This window comes from Pimephales promelas, chromosome 23 (genome assembly GCF_988280905.1).
Source record: "Pimephales promelas chromosome 23, fPimPro1.hap1.1, whole genome shotgun sequence".
NCBI lineage: Eukaryota > Metazoa > Chordata > Actinopteri > Cypriniformes > Leuciscidae > Pimephales > Pimephales promelas.
The window spans coordinates 9,937,491-9,957,690 of NC_142791.1; the positions used below are offsets into that span (position 1 = coordinate 9,937,491).

Below are 20,200 nucleotides of genomic sequence, written 5' to 3' on the forward strand. Positions count from 1 at the left end.
CTCGTTTAGAGAAGCTGTCAATCACTTCACAGCTGTCAATCAAGACATGGTGTGAATACAGGGATCCCAGATCATCTGACTTTGAATTTAACGAATGACTGAAAAGACAATGTAGCAAGAGATTTTCCACCGTCTCTCTCTCTCTCTCTCTCTCTCTCTCTCTCTCTCTCTCTCTCTCTCTCTCTCTCTCTCTCTCTCTCTCTCTCTCGTGTCCCATCCTTTCTGTCACAAGAGGTCGAGCAGGAGATTCTTCTGTTTTCACATAGAGCCATCAAAGCAGATAGCCTAAATGAGAGCGCGCGTGAACATCTTCATTCATTCATTCATTTAGTCATCAAAACAGACAACCTGAACAACATGCAGGTAAGATGCTCTAGCTAAGTCATAGAAATAGAAATAAACGTGTTCTGGTACTGTTTTTGAACGCAAAGAACTTGATACTATCTATTTATCTTCCTATGCCTTTCACTTTGAAGTGTTTAGTGACTTTCATTCAATTCGTATATTTCCAATTGGGGTGTTATACTTTCGGTATTGTGCATGTTTAATCCATAATCTTCTTTAATGACAATGAATTTTTCTAGTCAGTTAGATTACATGTCTAATTAATTGCTTATGTAATGATGAATAAAGATACATTTTGCTGAAGGTTTATTGAAAGTTAATTTTCTATCAATGCCATGCTTTCTAACATGGTCTTCAATCAGACTTTGTAAGAATTTCTAAAGGCTAGTTATATACCAAGCAGTGGAGACTTCAGTGTGTGTGTGAAGGTTTATATTACATTGTAAATCAATTAATAAACATACTAAATAATGTTTGTTTTTGTTTGTTTGTTTTATGTAAAAAGGCAGAATATTTTCTGTAATGTGTAGGTTTAGGGGACAGAATATACAGTTTGTACAGTATAAAGACCATAACGCCAATGGAGAATCCCCAACAAGATGGTAAAACTATGTGTGTGTGTGTGTGTGTGTGTGTGTGTGTGTGTGTGTGTGTGTGCGTGTGCGTGTGTGTTTGAAGACAATTGTCTTGAGAGGAGCCCTAAGCCATTTTCATCTACAAAGTTTGTTGGAAAGAGACTTTTATAACCAGTAATCTGATTATTATGTAACACTGCCTTTTTTTAGACTACTTTAGAACACCCTGTGTCAGGAATTTGATATCATGCCCTTCATGTCCTTTGCCTAACGTAACATAAGAGCTTTTGGATGAAACGGGGAAAAGGACAAAAATAAATATTTCAATATCTATAGCAAATCTCTACTTTTTAGGTCAGTCAATGATACCCACATTTTCTTTTAATATTTTACATTATATCCCCACTACACTGGTGATATTTATAGTTACAAATACTTTCTTATCCACTTAAACATACATGTGCAAGACAAGAAGAAGAAAAAAAAACAGACACTGATGACCTGTGACAACATCAGTGATGGCTTATGTAATCACTGGCAGAGGAACAGTGTGTTCATGACTCTTACTTGAGACTGTCATATGCGATTGACACTTTGTAATAAGTTTAAATGCCTGCACTGAAGAATTTGTTCTCCTAAAACTCGCAGTAACAGTATTTGGTGTGAGTTATCAGTGATATTTTCTTCTTTATAGTATAGTTACTGTGAAAGATGGCTGAAATGGAAAAACCTGAGGTAAATTTACAGTTTGAAATCTTTTTATACAATGATTGTTGTTTTTGTTTTTCAAAATCCAGCTGCAATTGCACAAATATATATATTTTTTTTTAAATGAGCCAGATTTGTTTTGACCATTAGCAGAAGCAAGTATTGTATTGATGGAATATCAAAATGTGTCACTTACACACACAACATAGAAAGTAAACTTGGCTCATTTTGGTCAACTCCATGGCATTTTCTTCTTGCCGATGATAATAGGAGATGGGTTCCTGAAAAATGAGATGCAGCTTTCACATGGGGGGCAAGTTTGACTTGATGTAATGTTGCCCCTTCATGCTGGCAGGCAGACTGTTTTAAAATTCAAACACCATAACTCTAGTGTTTAATAATTTAGTGAACATTTTGCCAAATTCTAGACAGGAAAATCTCTGAGAATCTTTCACAAGAAAAACCCAAAGTACTGCCCAAAGGCAACATTGGGTGGTTAGAGAACAAGAAGACTGAATGCATTTGAAACTGTTGGGATTAAGATTGTGAACATGAACATTTTATATGTGTAATCAAGAACAATTTTGGAATTTAGAACCCCAGGGCCTAACCATGGTTACTCATGTATGAATGGATTTTCATTTTTTGGAAATTCATGTGCTCAGTGTTGTTTGTTATGTTGTAGGGTTTTTTTTTTTTTTTACCCTAAACTGAAGTTGGTTTTATTGGTGCTCTAATTATTCTCAACTCAGATAGTTTACTACCTCAGCTAGTTTTGATCAATATCCTACAACTGCTCTAACTTCAGGGGCGCAACTACCCAGTTTCAGAGGGGTATGCAGCAACAATTTTAGCGCCCCTTCTCCATGAGGGCGCCTACTCTAGCCTGGCTGTTAGTCCTCTAAAATTTTATATAACAATATACAATATAGATATACAATACAATATAGCCTATATATATTTTTTTTTTTTTTTTTTTACCATCACTTTGGTGCCCCCCATTGTGCTGCGCCCCTATGTGCCGCATATAGCGCATACCCACTTTTTGCGCCACTGTCTAACTTAGTTGCACTATAAACTGTTCGGATATGTTATAGAATTAAAGGAGAACTCCGGCGCAAAATGAACCTTTGGTCTAATAAAACATCGGTACCTAGTCAATTGTTCTGTGAGATCAGATCTGTTTTCATGATAATCGAATGTAAAGAGTTTTATCTCTAAAAACTGTTTAGCGTATAATGCTAGTATATGGGGCACCGGATAAGTAAAAAGAAGTCGCTAGTTAATACCACTAACAAGGGTCAAAATAGCCCCACACTAACACAGTAATATAACGAGGGTCCATACATGCAACACTTTCATTATTTCTCACTTTCTTTCTTTCTTTCTGCAACTTGCGTGAATGCATCTGTTAGATATTTGTTTCTGTGTATTAGAATAGTTCAATTAAGTCTTGAACTGCTTATCTTGTTTACTTGCTAATAATAGCATTAGTCCCATTGTCCCAATGCAATACCTTTATGTTGGTTCTGTTCTGTTTACCCGAAGGGGGGTTATCGGTATCGCTGCTCTCCCTGCTCTTATCCATAGGCTGCATGGATGCGCAGGAAGTTCTTGCATACCTTACCACCAATCCAAACTGTATGCTGATTGTCAGTCATCTTTGACGATAGTGATCCTGGCAGAATTAAAGGTCATGACGTTGTTGCTAAAAGGGCAACAATAAATCTGCAACCCTCAGGCAGGAATCACCCTTACTAAAATCACTTGTATAGCGTGCTGTTCTGTTTTCTCTTGCACCATTGCAGTACCACTAAAGCAGCTACTCTGGTGTAACTGTTTGTGTTGAAGGTGCCATATGAGGTTGTTTGGGACAGGTTGAGCAGTCACAGTGGTCAAGCCAGAGATTAATTGGAGACTGCTATGCCGACATTGCTTACCATACACGTTACACTCGACTGACTCGCTATAGTCATGTCAATAATGCAGCAGGTGCCAAGGTCTCTAGGTGACAACATGACAGTTCAGCACAAATACACACATGTCCACACGACAGTTAGCATTGTTAAAACCAAATCACAGCTTTAAACACACAAATATAGTCAAGAAAGAAAACAGTCTGGCACTCTGCAATGAATTTGTCAGTGTGATTATGTAACACTCACCAGTGCCTGTCAGAGCAGATGTGTAGCCATGCAAACTTTTACAGAATTAAAAATGTTCTTTATAGTTCTTTCAGTGTGTTATGAATTCTCTTTCCTGGCAATATTTAAAACATGATGGCCCTCAAAAATGATGTCCCCCAAGATGTTTTATTGATGTTTTTGGGGAGCTTGAATAATTTAGCGATTCTCTAAATGTTCTTTTCATGCAAATAAGAAACAAGGAGTAAAAAAAACAGTGAGGACCCTCACAGGATTCCTAACACCATTTTAGAAAATCAGTAGTTTGCACACTCTTTGCATTTTCTGTTTAAGGTGTGTTTAATATTTTTCTTTAAAGCTGCTATTCCTTAGACGCTTTGTATTTATTTTATCTCTGTATCTCTTTTATCAGACGGTGAAAGTTGTAACAGCACCTTCAAAAAGATTCTGTGCCAACCTTCTTCACATGCTTTTATGATCTGGGCTCTTTTAATGTGTTTTCTCATTGTCGTCCTCCAGGCAGGGGGACAGAAGGGCGTCGATGGAGGTCTGCTGCCTGACGCCAACGGGCTGGATGGGGAACCCAGCGGGCAGAAGGAGAGCGACGGGAAGTGGCAGAAGCCGCGCATCTCCCGCAAGTCCCTCATGAAATGCTGTCTGGTCAAATGGATCATCGCCAGTACAACGCCTCAAGGCTCAAGTATGACTCTTACAAACCCGGAAAATAACACTAGCCAATATCTAGATGGAGGACTGGAGGGAAAAAATTACAAAGGATATGTTTAATATAGCATTCATAATGTATTATACGCAGCTTTGAACTGTACCCAAGACTGCTTTAAAAAGGGTGGTCTAGGGTACGGTTCATGTAAACTCCGGTGCGGTTCACTGCTGAACGCATTCTCCATGGAAGTGAACCGTGATTCGACCTATGATTCGACAAAACTGTGTCTGTGTGCGTCTCGTTCGCTTTCCTGAAAAGTGTGACTGACTCACTGCAAGCAGAGTGTATAATTTCATTTATACTCGCCTTCAGCTGAAATGAACTCCCACGTCCTTCAGATCATTTGCAGTACAATTCGAAGCAGATAGACACTATGTGCACTAAAATGTGTTTTAAACATAAAAAATTATGTTCTGAAAACAAAACCAAATGTTAAAAAAAAAACTAAATATAAACGTGAGGTGAGTAATGCTATGCATTTTGCCGCCTTCCCCTGTGTCGTCAATACCAAGCAACAGTGTAAACAGCTGCTGCTTTGATAATGAAAACGCACTGCGGTTCAGGCTCAAATTATATAATGTGAATACAGTCTAGAAGGAGGAAGGAGGACAAATCGAAGTCTGGTTCGGACTAGGCAAAAATGTGTGAAAGCACCCTTAGTCAATACTAAATACTTGCTTCTGACATAATTCTTTAACTGCCACAACTTAAACACATCTGAGCTTTAAGAAAATCATTTTAGGCTGCCACAGTTAAAATGACTTTGTGGTATGTATGATGTGTGTATGTGTGCTTAGCTCATATACAGCATCATTTAAGACATGACTTGAAGGTAGCATATTATTTCCATTTTATGCTCACTCTGGGTGATCCTGGAGTGAGTGAAACACAGGCTGTGTCTAAAATCACCCCCTAGACCCTCATTCACTGTTCCCTGTTACTCCATTAATATAGTTCACATAAGGGCTTGAATGAAAACGAGAGCAAATTCAGACACTTCAGTGTGCTGGAAGGGCTGCCGCTTTTGTAAAGTTTGAATTATTTAAAGATTTATCTTGATCTCTGTCATGGAAACTATCTATAAACTGGAAGAAAAAAAAACAATTTAACAATCAATTTAAAAGGAAGTCATACCTGAATGATATTACGCTTTACCCACATTGTACCATATTTGAAAAATGGATGGATGAATGATTCCTGTGCCGACGCCCTCTTCTGGTCAGAAACGTATATTCATTCGCCCAGTGACTCAGTGCATTATGGGTATACTCTAGCCGTTAAATGTATATTGGTTGTACATCCATTACTGCAGTGCTTTGTGGGATTAAATGACTGCACTCGATAATGTCCACTATGGTTTCGGACACCATGGCTGTCCTCTCAAATAATACCTTATTTAAAGGTGCTCTAAGCGATGTCACACGTTTTTTAGGCCCAAACATTTTTTGTCAAACTGTAAAAATATATATATATATATATATATATATATATATATATATATATATATATTCAAGATTTATTATCACAACATTTTTTTTCTTTTGTCAAATCAACTTAAATAGTTTATTTAGTTGAGATAACTTATTATTTTGAGTTTCTGATGATTAAATCAATCTCCTTCATTCTATCAACTCACTTTTTCCAGTTCAATCAACTTAAAATTTTAAGGCAACCAGGTTACTTATTTTTTAAAGTTAAACCAACAATATTTTTTTTTTTACAGTGTACAGCAAACATCTCCTCACTATCCGCTAGCTGCCTGTCCCCTAAACACACTTAAAAAAAAAACACGGTCAATGCAGACAACCCAAGCTCCACAAATGGCAAACTGCGGCAACCCGCTCCACGAAACATAACAAACTGTTCCAGCCAATAACTGACAAGAAGGCCCTGGGGGTGGAGTTTGGGGGTCAGTGTAGATGAGGAGGAGGGAGGGTCTATCTAGCCTCCGTTTTGTTTGAAAATACTTTGAACGTCAACAAGAAGTCACGTCACCCGACATCGCTTAGAGCACCTTATGGGTCAACCCGGTCTCATCCCAAGACGTCATATAACTGACGTTTTGGGACGTCTTTTGACCATGCGTCAATATTCGCCTTTTTAGGGCCCCCTTAAACGTCGGTAGATGAGGTTATGGGATCCTAACCCATACCTAAACCTAACCCTAAACCTAACCCGTCACCTAACTGACGTTAAAGGTAAAGTGTCAGTTGTATGACGGCCCGGGATCGCCATCTACCGACGTTTAAGGGGGCCCTAAAAAGGTGAATATTGACGTATGGTCAAAATACGTCCCAAAACGTCAGTTATATGACTTTTTGGGATGAGATATGGGTTTAGGGGGCAATTTCAGACACACGCATATATGTTTCTGAATAAAAATATTTATTTCTTTGAAAACAACATTTGAACGGTACTATATAACCTACAACAGTATATACTGTGAACTATCAATCTACTGAAGGCAACACTGTTCAGCAACTCTTCCTCACTACACACTCAATCTGATGTCATATTTTCCTCTTCTTACAGCATCGCTCTCTCCATCCTCCTCTAATTTTGCTTTCATCTTCTTTCACTGATTCTCCCCCTTCTACCCCTCTATAAAGAATAATCTAATGTTATAGTTAATTATCTTTAAAAAATGTTGTGTAATATGCAGGGTTTATGTGGTTATTAATAGGTATCTTGTGTCAGACCGCTCAGGGATGGTATGAGGGGATACCACGTGACTGAGCTGCAACGTCCGGTGTAAATAATTGACAGAGCACCTCTGTGTGTGCAGACAGTGAGCAATGTAGCGTGAGTGTGTGCCTACATCTGCAGGACTGAGACCCCCAGTTCACTTTAAACCAACCATCCCATCGGCATTTTTTTAGCAGCCTGTTGTGTCATCATGTTTCTATTGCTATATTCAGACAATCCTCACTCCTCACTTCTCTTTATCTAATGTCTGCAGTCAATCTGTGTGCAACTATAATAAGATTTTAGTTATGTAGCTCACTTAAAGATATAAAGGCAAAGTACATTTGTATACATTTTTTATACACCAGTGACTAAAATATCACCCTGGACCAGTGACTAAAATATCAAACTGCTGAATTGGATGCAGAAATGATTCTGCTTCCCTATTGAAACAAACCATTTGGGACTCCAGTCCAGACAGCCTAAATGTCTAAATGATGTTACAATGTGCTCCTCACATGTTACAATGTACCCCACCTGGGGCATGTGTTCACATTTCACTTCCATTCTTTCGGGGTAAGTAAAGAAAAAAGTATACACTGTAATAATAAAACAAAACTACATAATTGTACTAGATGTGGGAAATTAATGCGTGAAAAGATCGATTAGATTTACACAAACTGAGAAAGTCAAAAAGTGTTACGTTGTGCCCCGCTCTCCCCTACTTTCTCATTAAAGCCTCTGAAGAAGAGTATTATAATCATTAAATGTTTTTGTGAGCCATTTAGGAAGGACTTACTTCCACTTAAATACTGTTAGTGAAGTTAAAGGATTATGAGCAGTGAGAAGCTCTACTTCTCATTTGGTATAATCCACTAAAACCGACGAATTAAAAAAGCACAATCATTTTCCATGTACGTGTTATGACATGGATAATTAAAATGAACCTATTATGATTAGGTTTGTTGAGGACATTTTGTGTGGAAACAAATATTACATCATTTAATTCAAATACATTTTTGAGGAAGCTCAGTCTCTGCCTCCTCGGATGGGCCACCACTAGAAAGAATAGATACTAACGTGTGTTTGAAGAATGGGCAAACATGAAACACTGGACCAGGAAAGAAAGAGATGCCATAGGTGGCAAAAATTCAGAATAAATGAGAGCAAGAAACCAGAACAGAATCCCAAGTGGTCAACGTCCAGCTGAACTTATTTTTTTCCCTCTACTTTGTATTGTGAGCCCAACAGATGGCAGTATACCTTTGAAGAATACAATGTGCATTCATGAATGCGATTACATTAGGCTGTGAGTGAGTGTACTGAAATTATTTAAAATCGTGTCAGGTTAGGAGTTAAACAAAGTTATAAGTGCCCTAACCTACAATTCAAAGATTTGTTTTAAAGGAATTAATACTTTTATTTAACAAGGACGCATTCAATTGGTCATAAGCGAAATTCATAATACTACAAAATATGTATATTTCAAATAATTGGTGTTATGTCGAACTTTTTATTTATCAAAGTATCCTGAAAAAAAAATGATCATGGTTTTCACAGAAAAAAATATTAAGCAGCACAAATGTTTTCAACATTGATCATAATGAGAAATTATTCTTATTATAACAGCAAATTATCATGTGACACGGAAGACTGGAGTATAATGATGCTAAAAATTCAGCTTTGCATCACAGGAATAAATTACATTTTAAAGTATATTCAAATAGAAAATATATTCAATTACTGATTTTACTGTGCTTTTTGATGAATAACATATATAAATGCAGTCCTAGTGAGATGACTTCCAAAACAAAACAAAAATGTTTTAGTTTGACAACAGTAGCATACAGAATGTGAGTATGTATATGCAAATATACAACTTTAGAATCCGGTCGGCAATATTGACACATCGAAGTTATTCTATTCCAGCCACATACAGAACTGAATTGGACTGAATCCATACAGTCATTGAAGCTCTTTTTCACCTACATCTGTCCTTGTTTTTAGACATATCTCATTTAAATTATTTACAGTTTTCTATTAATTCCTCCACAGCGAGATGTGCAGGTGCACCATTATGCTGACACTTCTTATTGAATGCAGGAAATGTGATTTATTAATATAATATTACCGGATGACCAAAGAGAAATGCTGATGAGAATTATTGAATAATGATAAAATCTCGAAGTTCCTGTTGAGAAGTTAACAACTATCATTTCTGCTTTAGATGTATGTCTTACATTTAGGTATCACCTAAATCTTGAAACATACTTTTTTGGCCGCAAATAATTGCAGGCAAAATGTTCCCCCCACCAAAACAAAACTAAGAACTCAAGACATCTATAAGTAATCCCTGTTTGATATATCATACTAATAGACCATAATGCTGTTTCAGCAACAAGGCCATTAAATTAAGAGCTGCGCTAAGTTTTAATCACTTAAATGGAGACTCTCCCCTGAGATAATATTCTCCCTCATGCATACTATAATGCATTGCCTATGGAAAACATGCACAGCAGTTTCCAAATGACAAAATAAGTTGTTCATGGCTGCATGTTACTTTATACACTACCGTTAAACATTTGTGGTTTGTGAGATTTCTTTAAAGAAGTAATACTACATTCACCTAGTATTAAACAAGTATACATTTTAAGTCATGGTCAAAAGTGGCATTAAAGACTTTTACATTGTTACAAAATTTCTATTTCTATAAATAGTGCCACACAATTTATAATTTCCCTCCTGTCCTATGTCAGTCCTTGTTCTTGGATCTTGCATTTAAACTTCATGCAGACTGAGATTTTAGAGGGAGTTTCTGGCAGGCCCCAAAGGCCATGTCCTCTCTTGATGTATTGATTTCCCTCGTCTCACTGATGCCTGTGTCCGATTTAAACTCATGCATTAATAAGTGCAAACTCATCAGCTATCATCTTTGCACTCGGGTTTATAATGGGGAACATTTTTCATGTTATCTGTGTTTAGTATAATTCCTTTTCAATCCTGATGCACTATTTTCACATTAGTAGAAAATAGGGCTTACATGATATTACGTGATATGCTGATTAATCAATATTTTCTGAAATAAAGCCCCGAAGTTATCATTCAAAAGTAAAATAATAAATAATATGTGTAAAAAATGTATTGTTTTATTTAGCAAGCATGTAACCACTTTATAAAAGACCATTTACAGCCAATACAGGCAATTTACCACCGGAAATATATGGTTTCTAAAGCTTTTTTAACAATTATAGCGCCACCTATGGTCCGAACTCCATAACAGTTTGCATGCTTGTTTAGAATCATATGTCGCATGTTTTTACCTACTTTCTCAAGTTTTGAGCGTTCGTTTAGGAATGATAGGCTTTTAGGTGGACTTGGTTATGCCTATTTTCTAAATGATCCAGCTATATCCAAAGGCCAAAGTTAAAAAAAAAAAAATGTTGATCATTATTGACCTAGAGAGTCCCGAGAATTGTGCTGCAGTGGTTTTATTTAGGCTGAGCCAAAATACTTATTTCAAACTAATTTGATTGAAAGAGGCGATCCTAGAATCAAAGTTGCTCAGAATGAGGAGCTCCCCCATGCGGTATGAATGTCATCGGCATGTGCCGAAAATCACATGGTATTTGGAGTTTCTCACTGGCGTCTAGGACTGCGAGTCAACACCCCCAGCGAGTTTCGTTCTCTGTTAACCTTGTCTGAAAGCTTTTCAAATTTCATTTTGTCGCCACCGGCCGCATTCTTCGAGATACACAATTGTCCTCAAAGGCAGTCTTGGCACCTTCGACAAAGACACTGCATGCCAATTTTCATGTCAATCGGACTTAGGGTTGCATAGTTGTAACCATTTTTATGGGGTTTTTTTCTGTTATAGCACCTCCAAGAGTCAAGTCGCTGCATGCTTTTTCACATGACCACAGAATTAACTCTTACATAGGTTCGCCAAGTTTGGTGAAAATATCTCATTCTATTGACAAGTTATAAAGACCCTTAAAGACTGTGAATCCAAATTTAAACTTTTTGGGGATAATTATTGACAATTCTAAGAATCTTGCGGCACTTGTTTGATTCGGATCGGGCCAAAAACCTAGGACTAGTTCACGAAAGTAGTTTTTTACAAAAAATCCCACATACTTAGAAATGTGAGGCATGCGTTTCGTTATAACACCCCTAATCGACGTTAAAGGTAAAGCGTCAGTTGTATGACGGCCCGGGATCGTCCAACCCGATCTCACGACCAAGTCGTACGAATTCGACGAATTATTAAAAAGTGGCTAATTCGTAACAATTCATACGACCTCACTCGTACGAATTAATACGATTTTGCTAAATCGCACATATTTTACGAATTGGCCAATTCGTATGAATTCGTACGAATGACCTACCCCTTACCCCGCCCCTAAACCTAACCATCCCGTGGGTTTAGACAAATCGTACGAATTAACTACGAGTGAGGTCGTACAAATTAGTACGAATTAGCCACTTTTTAATCATGCGTCGAATTCGTACGAATTGGTCGTGAGATAGTGTTGGATCGTCATGTAACCGACGTTTAAGGCTACCCTAAAAGGCGGATGTTGACGTATGGTCAAAAGACGTCCCAAGACATCAGTTATATGACTTCTTGGGATGAGACTGTGTTAATAACACACTTGAGCCTTAAAGGAGTTCGGAGCGATTTCTGACTTTTCACCATTGTAGTGGTGCCCCCATCAGGCTGATCAGAGCAGGCCTTGTTGACGTTGTTTACAGTGTGAGTACTACCAATGACAAAAAGACTGTTACAAAACAGTAGCTCTAGAGCTCAATGTGTTGTTCTCTCCCCATATCATTTAATCAAAGCATGCCTAAAAGTCATCAACAGTGCACTTCACAGACCTTGACTTCAAACATTCAATGTTCACTCTGGTTTGAATGGGCACGAAGCTTCCGGTTACATGCGTTTGTGCAGCTGATGAGGAAACAGAGCTGCAAACACTACAGAAATGAACAGTCAAGATTTTTCACTTCGTGTTTATGTACGGAAGAGCCATAAAATAGTCATAATGGCCTTCCGCTAATGCACTTAAGAGCATGTTGAGGGACGCAGATTGAGGCATCATTGTCATGATATGGTAAATATATTATCTATCTATCAATCGATCCATATCTATCTATCTATCCATCTATCCATCTATCCATCCATCCATCCATCCATTCATCCATCCTTCCTTCTTTCCATCCATTAATCACTTTTTACTTTAGGTGTCTCCATTTATACAAACTTTAACAACTTCATAATAACTATCAAACATTATGGTGCTTTGGAATACTTGATTTTGAAAGGTCATTTACTGCATTCTGTTTCTGTGGTCAGGTATCCGTGTGTAATGTCCACTAAACTGTCAGTTTCTCCCTAAAGAACCAATTTCCCTATATGTTTGCACTAGCATCATGTATCTCGTATTACTGTGTGGTCTCTGTCTTCTCACGTGGTAAAATAAGTCCAGCTGAAATCAATATTTCATACCGCTTTATCACATTTCTTTTTATTTATTAGTAGCCATAGTAGCCATGCAATAAGTGCGAGGATGTACAGTCATCCTGTCATTATCACAAAACAAACCCCCCTTTTACATAAACCCATTTTACAAAAATAAGACACCCCTCTTCTATGTCCAGGTATACTGTGATTCAAATCTGTATTTTTGTGTCATGTAATTGAATGAATGATTCACCAGTTCAACTGCTTCTAAACATACTCACATTATGGCTGGCTCATCATTGTGCATTATTGCTAGAGAGATGGAGAGAGAAGAGGGCGTGTCTGTGTCTAGAGATCAGACTCTTTCGCTACTCCATGAGGAGATAATGTCCGAGGAGGACCATGGCACACTCGTCCGTGGAGACCAAAGCCGCAGGAGGTTTCCATACGGTTGATGTTGTTGTAGAGGAATTTCTAACATAGTGACTTTAATCTGCTTTTATTTTAAAAGGATATTATTTGAAAGGATCCGTAGTGCAGGCATGACTGTACGGTTTACATTTGTGGTTTGTTTACAGCTTAGTGCATCAGTGATTACCTGCGAGCCTACTGGAATTCAGAATTGTTCCGAGAATGGAGTCTTTAAGAACTTGTTGCAGCAAAGTAGTTTGAAGAAACATTGATCAAACAAGATGAGTTGCTTTTCCTAAATTCGTTCATTTCGGCATCTAGCATGACCTCTTGACCTTTGTTCATTTTCTTAAAGGAATCGCATAGCTAATCGCAGTTGCAATGGTTATTCAGGGCATGGAGTTGTTTGCAGTTGCTGTAGTGCTGCTTATGTTTATAATGGTGCTCAAACAGTTTGGGGTCACGGATCCACTGCTGGATGGTAAGAACCACCATATGGTTTTGATGTTGGCCCAGTTCACTGTAAATTTGCAGTAGGAGCTATTTATACCAGATTATTTAAAATGAATTGCATTGGTGAAACAAGTGCACTCTAACGTTCAAAAGTTTGGGGTTGGTATGTCTTATTCTATCCAAGGCTGCATTTATTTGATCAAAAATACAGTAAAAGCAGTAATATTGTGAAATATCATTTGCTCTTTTTTTATTGATTTGATGCTCAAGAAACATTTCTTATTGAAAACAGTTGTGCTGCTTAATATTATTTGTGATTCTAATGTTATAAATATGTTTACTCTCACTTTTGGTCAATTAAAAGCACCATTTCTGAATAATTTCTTTCAGGAAAAAAAAAATCTTAATTACACCAAACTTTTGAATGGTAGTTGTAGGTTGAAGCCGTCATATTTTTGACTTGAATAATAAGAAAAACACTTTTTTTGTTAACTGATAAAACTTTCCTTCTGCTCATATGTTGCTAGTCTTATCAATGTTCTATTTGCATCAGCTTTAGTCTGTAAAGTCCTTTTTGACAGAGAGACTGCACATTAACCGAGAAAAACATTTTATGTCATGCAGTTTTGGTACAATCCAACTAATGTGTTGTTTTTCCATTGCTTTTTTTCTTTATTTCCTCTCTAAATCTCTTCCTTACCTTCTTTGTTCTTGTTTGCCTCATAGATGGTGAGTAAATGTCAAACAGATCAGCGGTTCTCAACTGGTGGGTTGCAGATTTGTTCTAACAAAGGATGTGGGAAAATAAATGCAAAATCCAAAAAAAAAAAACATACTTATTTCAGCAAAAAAGCATCCGTCAATTGATAAAAGCCAAATTCCAGCATGTGTATGTTGTGTTACAAGCCTCATCCTCAGACACCATGAACAAAACTAAAGATAAAAAATGTGATATGGGTGAATTACACAAAAAAAAAAAAAAAAAAAAAATCTGTTAATCTTATGTTGTGTTAATCGTTTTTATACTGTTTGGGCCTATATGGATTTCATTATTATCCTTGCGAAAAAATGTGTGCATGCAATTGAATATACTTCAAATCTTAAAAGTATTAAAAAATAGTGAAATTACAAATAAAGATGTAAAGTACTTACTGGGTCAATTAAAGTGCCCTAAAGTCCAGTAGCACCTCATTGGAGTACACAAGATCCAGGGGCGGAGTTGGATCTGGATTCAACTCCTCCCCCTGGATTTCGTGACAGAATTTTAATTTTTGGGTGAACTATCCCTTTAAGTGCTAACTGAAAGTTTTTTGTTTTTTTCCATAATAATGATAAAGGGTGATGCATTTCAGTGTTTCATTTTAAGGACATTTTTGTTTCATTTGTGCTAAACAATTTTGGTTCCCCACTTGATTTCCAATTACAAATCTGGGCCCTGAAGCAAAACCAGTAGAGAATCGCTGATATTGATCCCTCCTGGTCTCCCGTTCTGCCCCGTCTGTCTCCCCAACAGCTCCTCTTCTGTGGTTTACAGTGTCTATGGCCGCATTTACACTGCAGGTATTGATGCCCTCTTTTTTTTCTTTATGTTTTTGATGACCCGCTTGCATTTTCTTTTTAAAGTGACCCATATACAATATCTGCATTTAACACTATACATTTGATGAAACAGCCCAAGGTAGACGCACTGACCCAGAAAAACGTAGGCAGACAACGACGAAAAAAAGGTGTGATTTTGCAATGGACGCAGACAAAATGACAATACAAGCTTTTGCTTTCCGCAACATCTTTAAAGGTCAGCCAAACATATGCCTGAGCCTTCCTCTGTTGTGCCATTGAAGAGTCATGTGATCACAGTAGTGTCCACCTGAGTTGAGGTCATTTGAAACCATCTCTTTTTCCATAATGAATGACTCGGGAATGTCCAATCTGTCCACTTACATGGCAAACACAAATGCACATATCTGATTCATATCAGATTTATTTCCACATGTGAATGAGGCCTGAAACCGTTCTGAGAATATTGGAATCCATGCGATTTTTTTCATGCTTAGACGTTCAAGGGTTATATCCAACCTATGACACATGGGAGGAAAAAATCTGAATTGAGTCACTTTAACCATGTAATGTAAATGCGGCACATTTCTGTCTTCTTCTTTTAAACCCCAAATATGTGGCTGTCCTTCCACCTGCACTCCACGCTTTACCTGTTTAGCTCAATGCAACCCAACTGATATCAGTCCCTCACCTCCTCTTCCCACTCTTCCTCATGCTCTTTCTCTGACAGACACCGTTGAAAGTGATCTGGAGTTGTCCATGGTCCGACATCAGCCAGAGGGCCTGGAGCAGCTCCAGGCTCAGACCAAGTTCACTAGAAAGGAGCTGCAGTCGCTTTACAGAGGCTTCAAAAACGTAAGACTGCTTAAGAATCTTAAAGAGATAGTTCACCCTAAAATGAAAATTGTCATCATTTGCTTTAAATCAAGAAATCAAGATGAACCTAAAAGCGATTTGAAATAAAATGCTTAGAAATCCACAAAAAGTATCTGTGTACTTTCTTCCCTGAGTTGAATGTCTCTGGGCTGGAACTGTTTGTCTGATGAGAGTCAGAAAGACAGCTGACAGATGTGAACAAAATAAATGTATTTTTATTATTATTATTCATCTTCATTTCTCACTACTTGTGTGCTTTTATTCCGGTAAGTTTGACATATTGACAGGATAGCATCTTGCAGTTTTGGAGATTTGTGGGATGCATATCCAAGGAATAAAGCTCCGGTTCCACCACATCCCAAAGATGCTCTATTGGGTTGAGATCTGGTGACTGTGGGGGGCATTTTAGTACAATGAACTCATTGTCATGTTCATGAAACCAGTTTGAAATGATTCAAGCTTTGTGACATGGAGCATTATCCTGCTGGAAGTAGCCATCAGAGGATGGGTACGGTGGCCATAAAGGGATGGACATGGCCAGAAACAATGCTCAGGTAGGCCGTGGCATTGGCACTAAGGGCCTAATGTGTGCCACGAAAACATCCCCTACTCCATTACACCACCACCACCAGCCTGCACAGTGGTAACAAGGCATGATGGATCCATGTTCTCATTCTGTTTTTGCCAAATTCTGACTCTATCTGAATGTCTCAACAGAAATCGAGACTCATCAGACCAGGCAACATTTTTCCAGTTTTCAACCGTCCAATTTTAGTGAGCTCTTGCAACTTAGCAACGTAGCCTCTTTTTCCTATTTGTAGTAGAGATGAGTGTGGTACCCGGTGGGGTCTCCTGCTGTTGTAGCCCATCCGCCTCAAGGTTGTGCGTGTTGTGGCTTCACAAAATTATTATTATTATATCTTGTCATGTTTCTAAATAGGAGTGTCCCAGCGGATTGGTGGATGAGGAGACGTTTAAATCGATCTATTCCCAGTTCTTCCCTCAAGGAGGTAGGGTGATTGTTGCGTTTTAAACTCTGGTTTGATAATGTGGATGTAATCTTAATAAGTGAACAAGTGAAGTAATAAATGAATTCACCCAATATGAAGACACAAATGTAAAAATATATAATATAAAATATGAAATAATATACAGTATGTGTGTGTGTGTGTGTGTGTGTGTGTGTGTATATATATATATATATATATATATATATATATATATATATATATTAGTTAGAATATTAATAGAATGAATTAGCATTCATTTATTTTAATCTATTCATTAATTATTCTTTTCAATTGTGTTTCATCAAATTGTGTTTTATCAAAAAATTATATAGTTATTTATTTATTTAAATTTTTTTTAATAGTTGTTTAATAATCTTTACTATTTTTCTAAAATGTGGAAAAGTTATAATAATGAATATGTAGGTGTTAAAGTTAAAATCCAAATATTTATGCAGAAATAGTTAATCATTCTTTTTTTTTTTTTTTCAGATGCCACCACATATGCACATTTCCTCTTCAATGCTTTTGACATGGACCGAAACGGCTCTATTCGCTTTGAGGTTAGGAATATTGTTAAATACCATTAAACATTATTAAAACAAAATAATCTGTCATTTGAAAGACTTCAGCTTTGTAATAACACTGTATTCAACTTAAATGTTTATGAAGATGAACAATAATATCTGCCTAAATTATTATATAATTATATAATATAATATCTGCCTGAATTTCCCCAGTGTGGGATTAATAAAGTCTACTTACTCACTCTTACTTATTTACTATACATCTTGAGGCCAGAGGAACAAAATATTACTTTCAGAATTGCTAATGGTATTTTACTAATATGTTCTCAATAGAACACAAATGTTAGTCCAACAGACCAACACAACTGAGAATATTTAAATGAATTATTTTTAAACCTGTTTTGGCAGGACTTTGTAATAGGCCTGTCTGTTCTGCTTCGAGGTTCTGTGACAGAGAAACTGAGGTGGGCCTTTAACCTCTATGACATTAATAAAGATGGCTACATCACCAGAGAGGTATGAAAGGCAAGTGTTAACAGACTGGCCATTGTTTCCTTAGGACAAATATGTATTTGCTATTGTTCCTACTTTCTACAGGAAATGCAGGCTATCATGAAGTCCATCTATGACATGATGGGCAGGCACACCTCTCCTAGTGTCAAAGATGATGCTGCATTTGAACACGTGGAGAAATTCTTCCAGGTATACCAAACTTTTAGCAGTCAAATGGAAAGTTATTTCAGCCAGCAGTTATTTGGTCATCTGCTTGACAAAACTCTCAAAACACCTTTGTTGTTTCACAGAAAATGGACCGGAACAGAGACGGGGTTGTGACCATTGATGAGTTTATAGAGACCTGTCAGAAGGTAGGCCAGGTTTAAAAGGGGTCATATCATAAGAAATCAAGCTTATTTGAAAATATACTTTAACTTGCAGAGCTTAACTTCTTCCCCAGTCTAAAAATGACATTTATCAAAAACCAAGCTACAAAAACAGCTAATTCAGAAATACTTTTGAAATAGTTAACATAGGGCCGCTCACATTTGTAAATTAGCTGACCGATTGTTTATGATGGATACTGGTCATGAAATACTATCTGAATTGTTTTGGCACAAAAATCTGGACCAACATTATACAGTAAGAGAAACTTAGAGGGCATTCAAGAAAATAAAAATAAAAATAAAATATATATATATATATATATATATATATATATATATGATATGAACCCTCTGAAATCATAATTTTCATGGCCTTTCTCTCTAAGTGAGGCTCCTCGACATGCATGGTAATAATAATAATTGTTATTATATTTTTTTTTTATTACAAAAGTATGCCACTTGGTTTTAAGTGAAAACAAGTTTTATTTAAAAAATAAATTATAGACTGATAATTTTGTCATAAAAAGTGCACAAAAATAATATTTTTAATTCTTAATTGAAATATATATTTACCAAAAACAAGTTTTCCTCTAAAATTGCAAGGAAAATCATACATTATAATCATAGTCAAAACATAATCAATACAAATCAACATTAATCTAAACAATTTTTGTTCCAAATTTGAGGTTGATATCTTAAAAAATGAGCTTTCAGTAAGATTTCGTTTGTTCATTCCTAGATGAAATTCGTTTCCCATTCATTTCCATTGTGGTAATTTCTACCACGAGGAGGAAAAGTGACTTTTTCTTTAAGACTCAACCTTTTCGAACCATGTCCATGATTTTTTGTGTGATCATATAGGAAGTGCCAAAACATTTAACAAATTTTGTACAGTAAAAAAAAAAAAAAAAACATTTGAAATATTTTGGAATTTAGGAAATTCGTCGAAAATCAAGTTACAAAAACAGCTTGTAATTTGAATTACTATAGGAACACACATATTTGTCCACATTATAAATCAGCTTGGCTGATTCTGATTAAATTATATTCTTTTATATAATATAGTTTTGCCCAATAGAAAATAATAATAAACAAGACTTTAATAAGAGGATGGAAAATGGTCATGAAATTCAAAATTGAGTTTTTCTGTCACAACAATGTGGACTAACATTATACAGTAAGTGTACCTTAGAAGTAAAACATGTTATATGATATAATTATGATATGACTCATGTTTTCATGTCCTGTCTAAGTATCTGGGGTTCTTCGCCATGCTTTGACTGAGGCATCAGTCAGATAAATGTCAGCATTAGACTGATCTATGTTGATATGGAGGCTCTCACTGACAGCTAGACATTTTCTAAACTCTTTCTAAGATGAAGCTGTCAGCAACAATCTGCGACTGACGCTTTTTCTCCTTTGCTAGGACGAGAACATTATGAGCTCCATGCAGCTGTTTGAGAATGTCATCTAGAGCGCAGCATGAAGTGCAGAATGATCCTTGCTCTTTTTCCAGCATTGTTCCATTAGTCCTCAAGCGCTCCACGGGGACTCTCTAGAAACACTTCTGTTTTGCACCTAGGCCCTGTAGCATGTGAATGAACATTTTGATTGATTGTATTGAATGCTATCACCGGATGTGGGCCGCCTGCGAGTGTGCCATTACTGTATGTCTCAATTTAATCTAGTATGTCTCTAAAGTATTCAAGACAGGTTTATTCGCTCATTTGTATATATGTAGATATATATGTGCCCTTAAACTTGCATGTTTGCCCTGCTACTTGTCTGGCCCATTGTAATTTTATACTAAGAAATAAAGGCATCCGTGAATGACTCCATGATT

General features: G+C 36.8%; 1 protein-coding gene across 1 annotated transcript; it reads left to right on the top strand.

Annotated features, from left to right (window-relative positions):
- Positions 1-207: 207 nt before the first annotated feature.
- kcnip3b (Kv channel interacting protein 3b, calsenilin) lies at positions 208-20,191 on the top strand. The gene is made up of 9 exons (XM_089126100.1): positions 208-363; positions 4,292-4,472; positions 15,797-15,921; positions 16,883-16,952; positions 17,442-17,512; positions 17,885-17,992; positions 18,074-18,178; positions 18,280-18,342; positions 19,784-20,191. The coding sequence occupies exons 1-9, from the start codon at positions 358-360 to the stop codon at positions 19,829-19,831; spliced, it is 777 nt and encodes a 258-aa protein (XP_088982226.1). The 5' UTR covers positions 208-357; the 3' UTR covers positions 19,832-20,191.
- Positions 20,192-20,200: the final 9 nt, after the last annotated feature.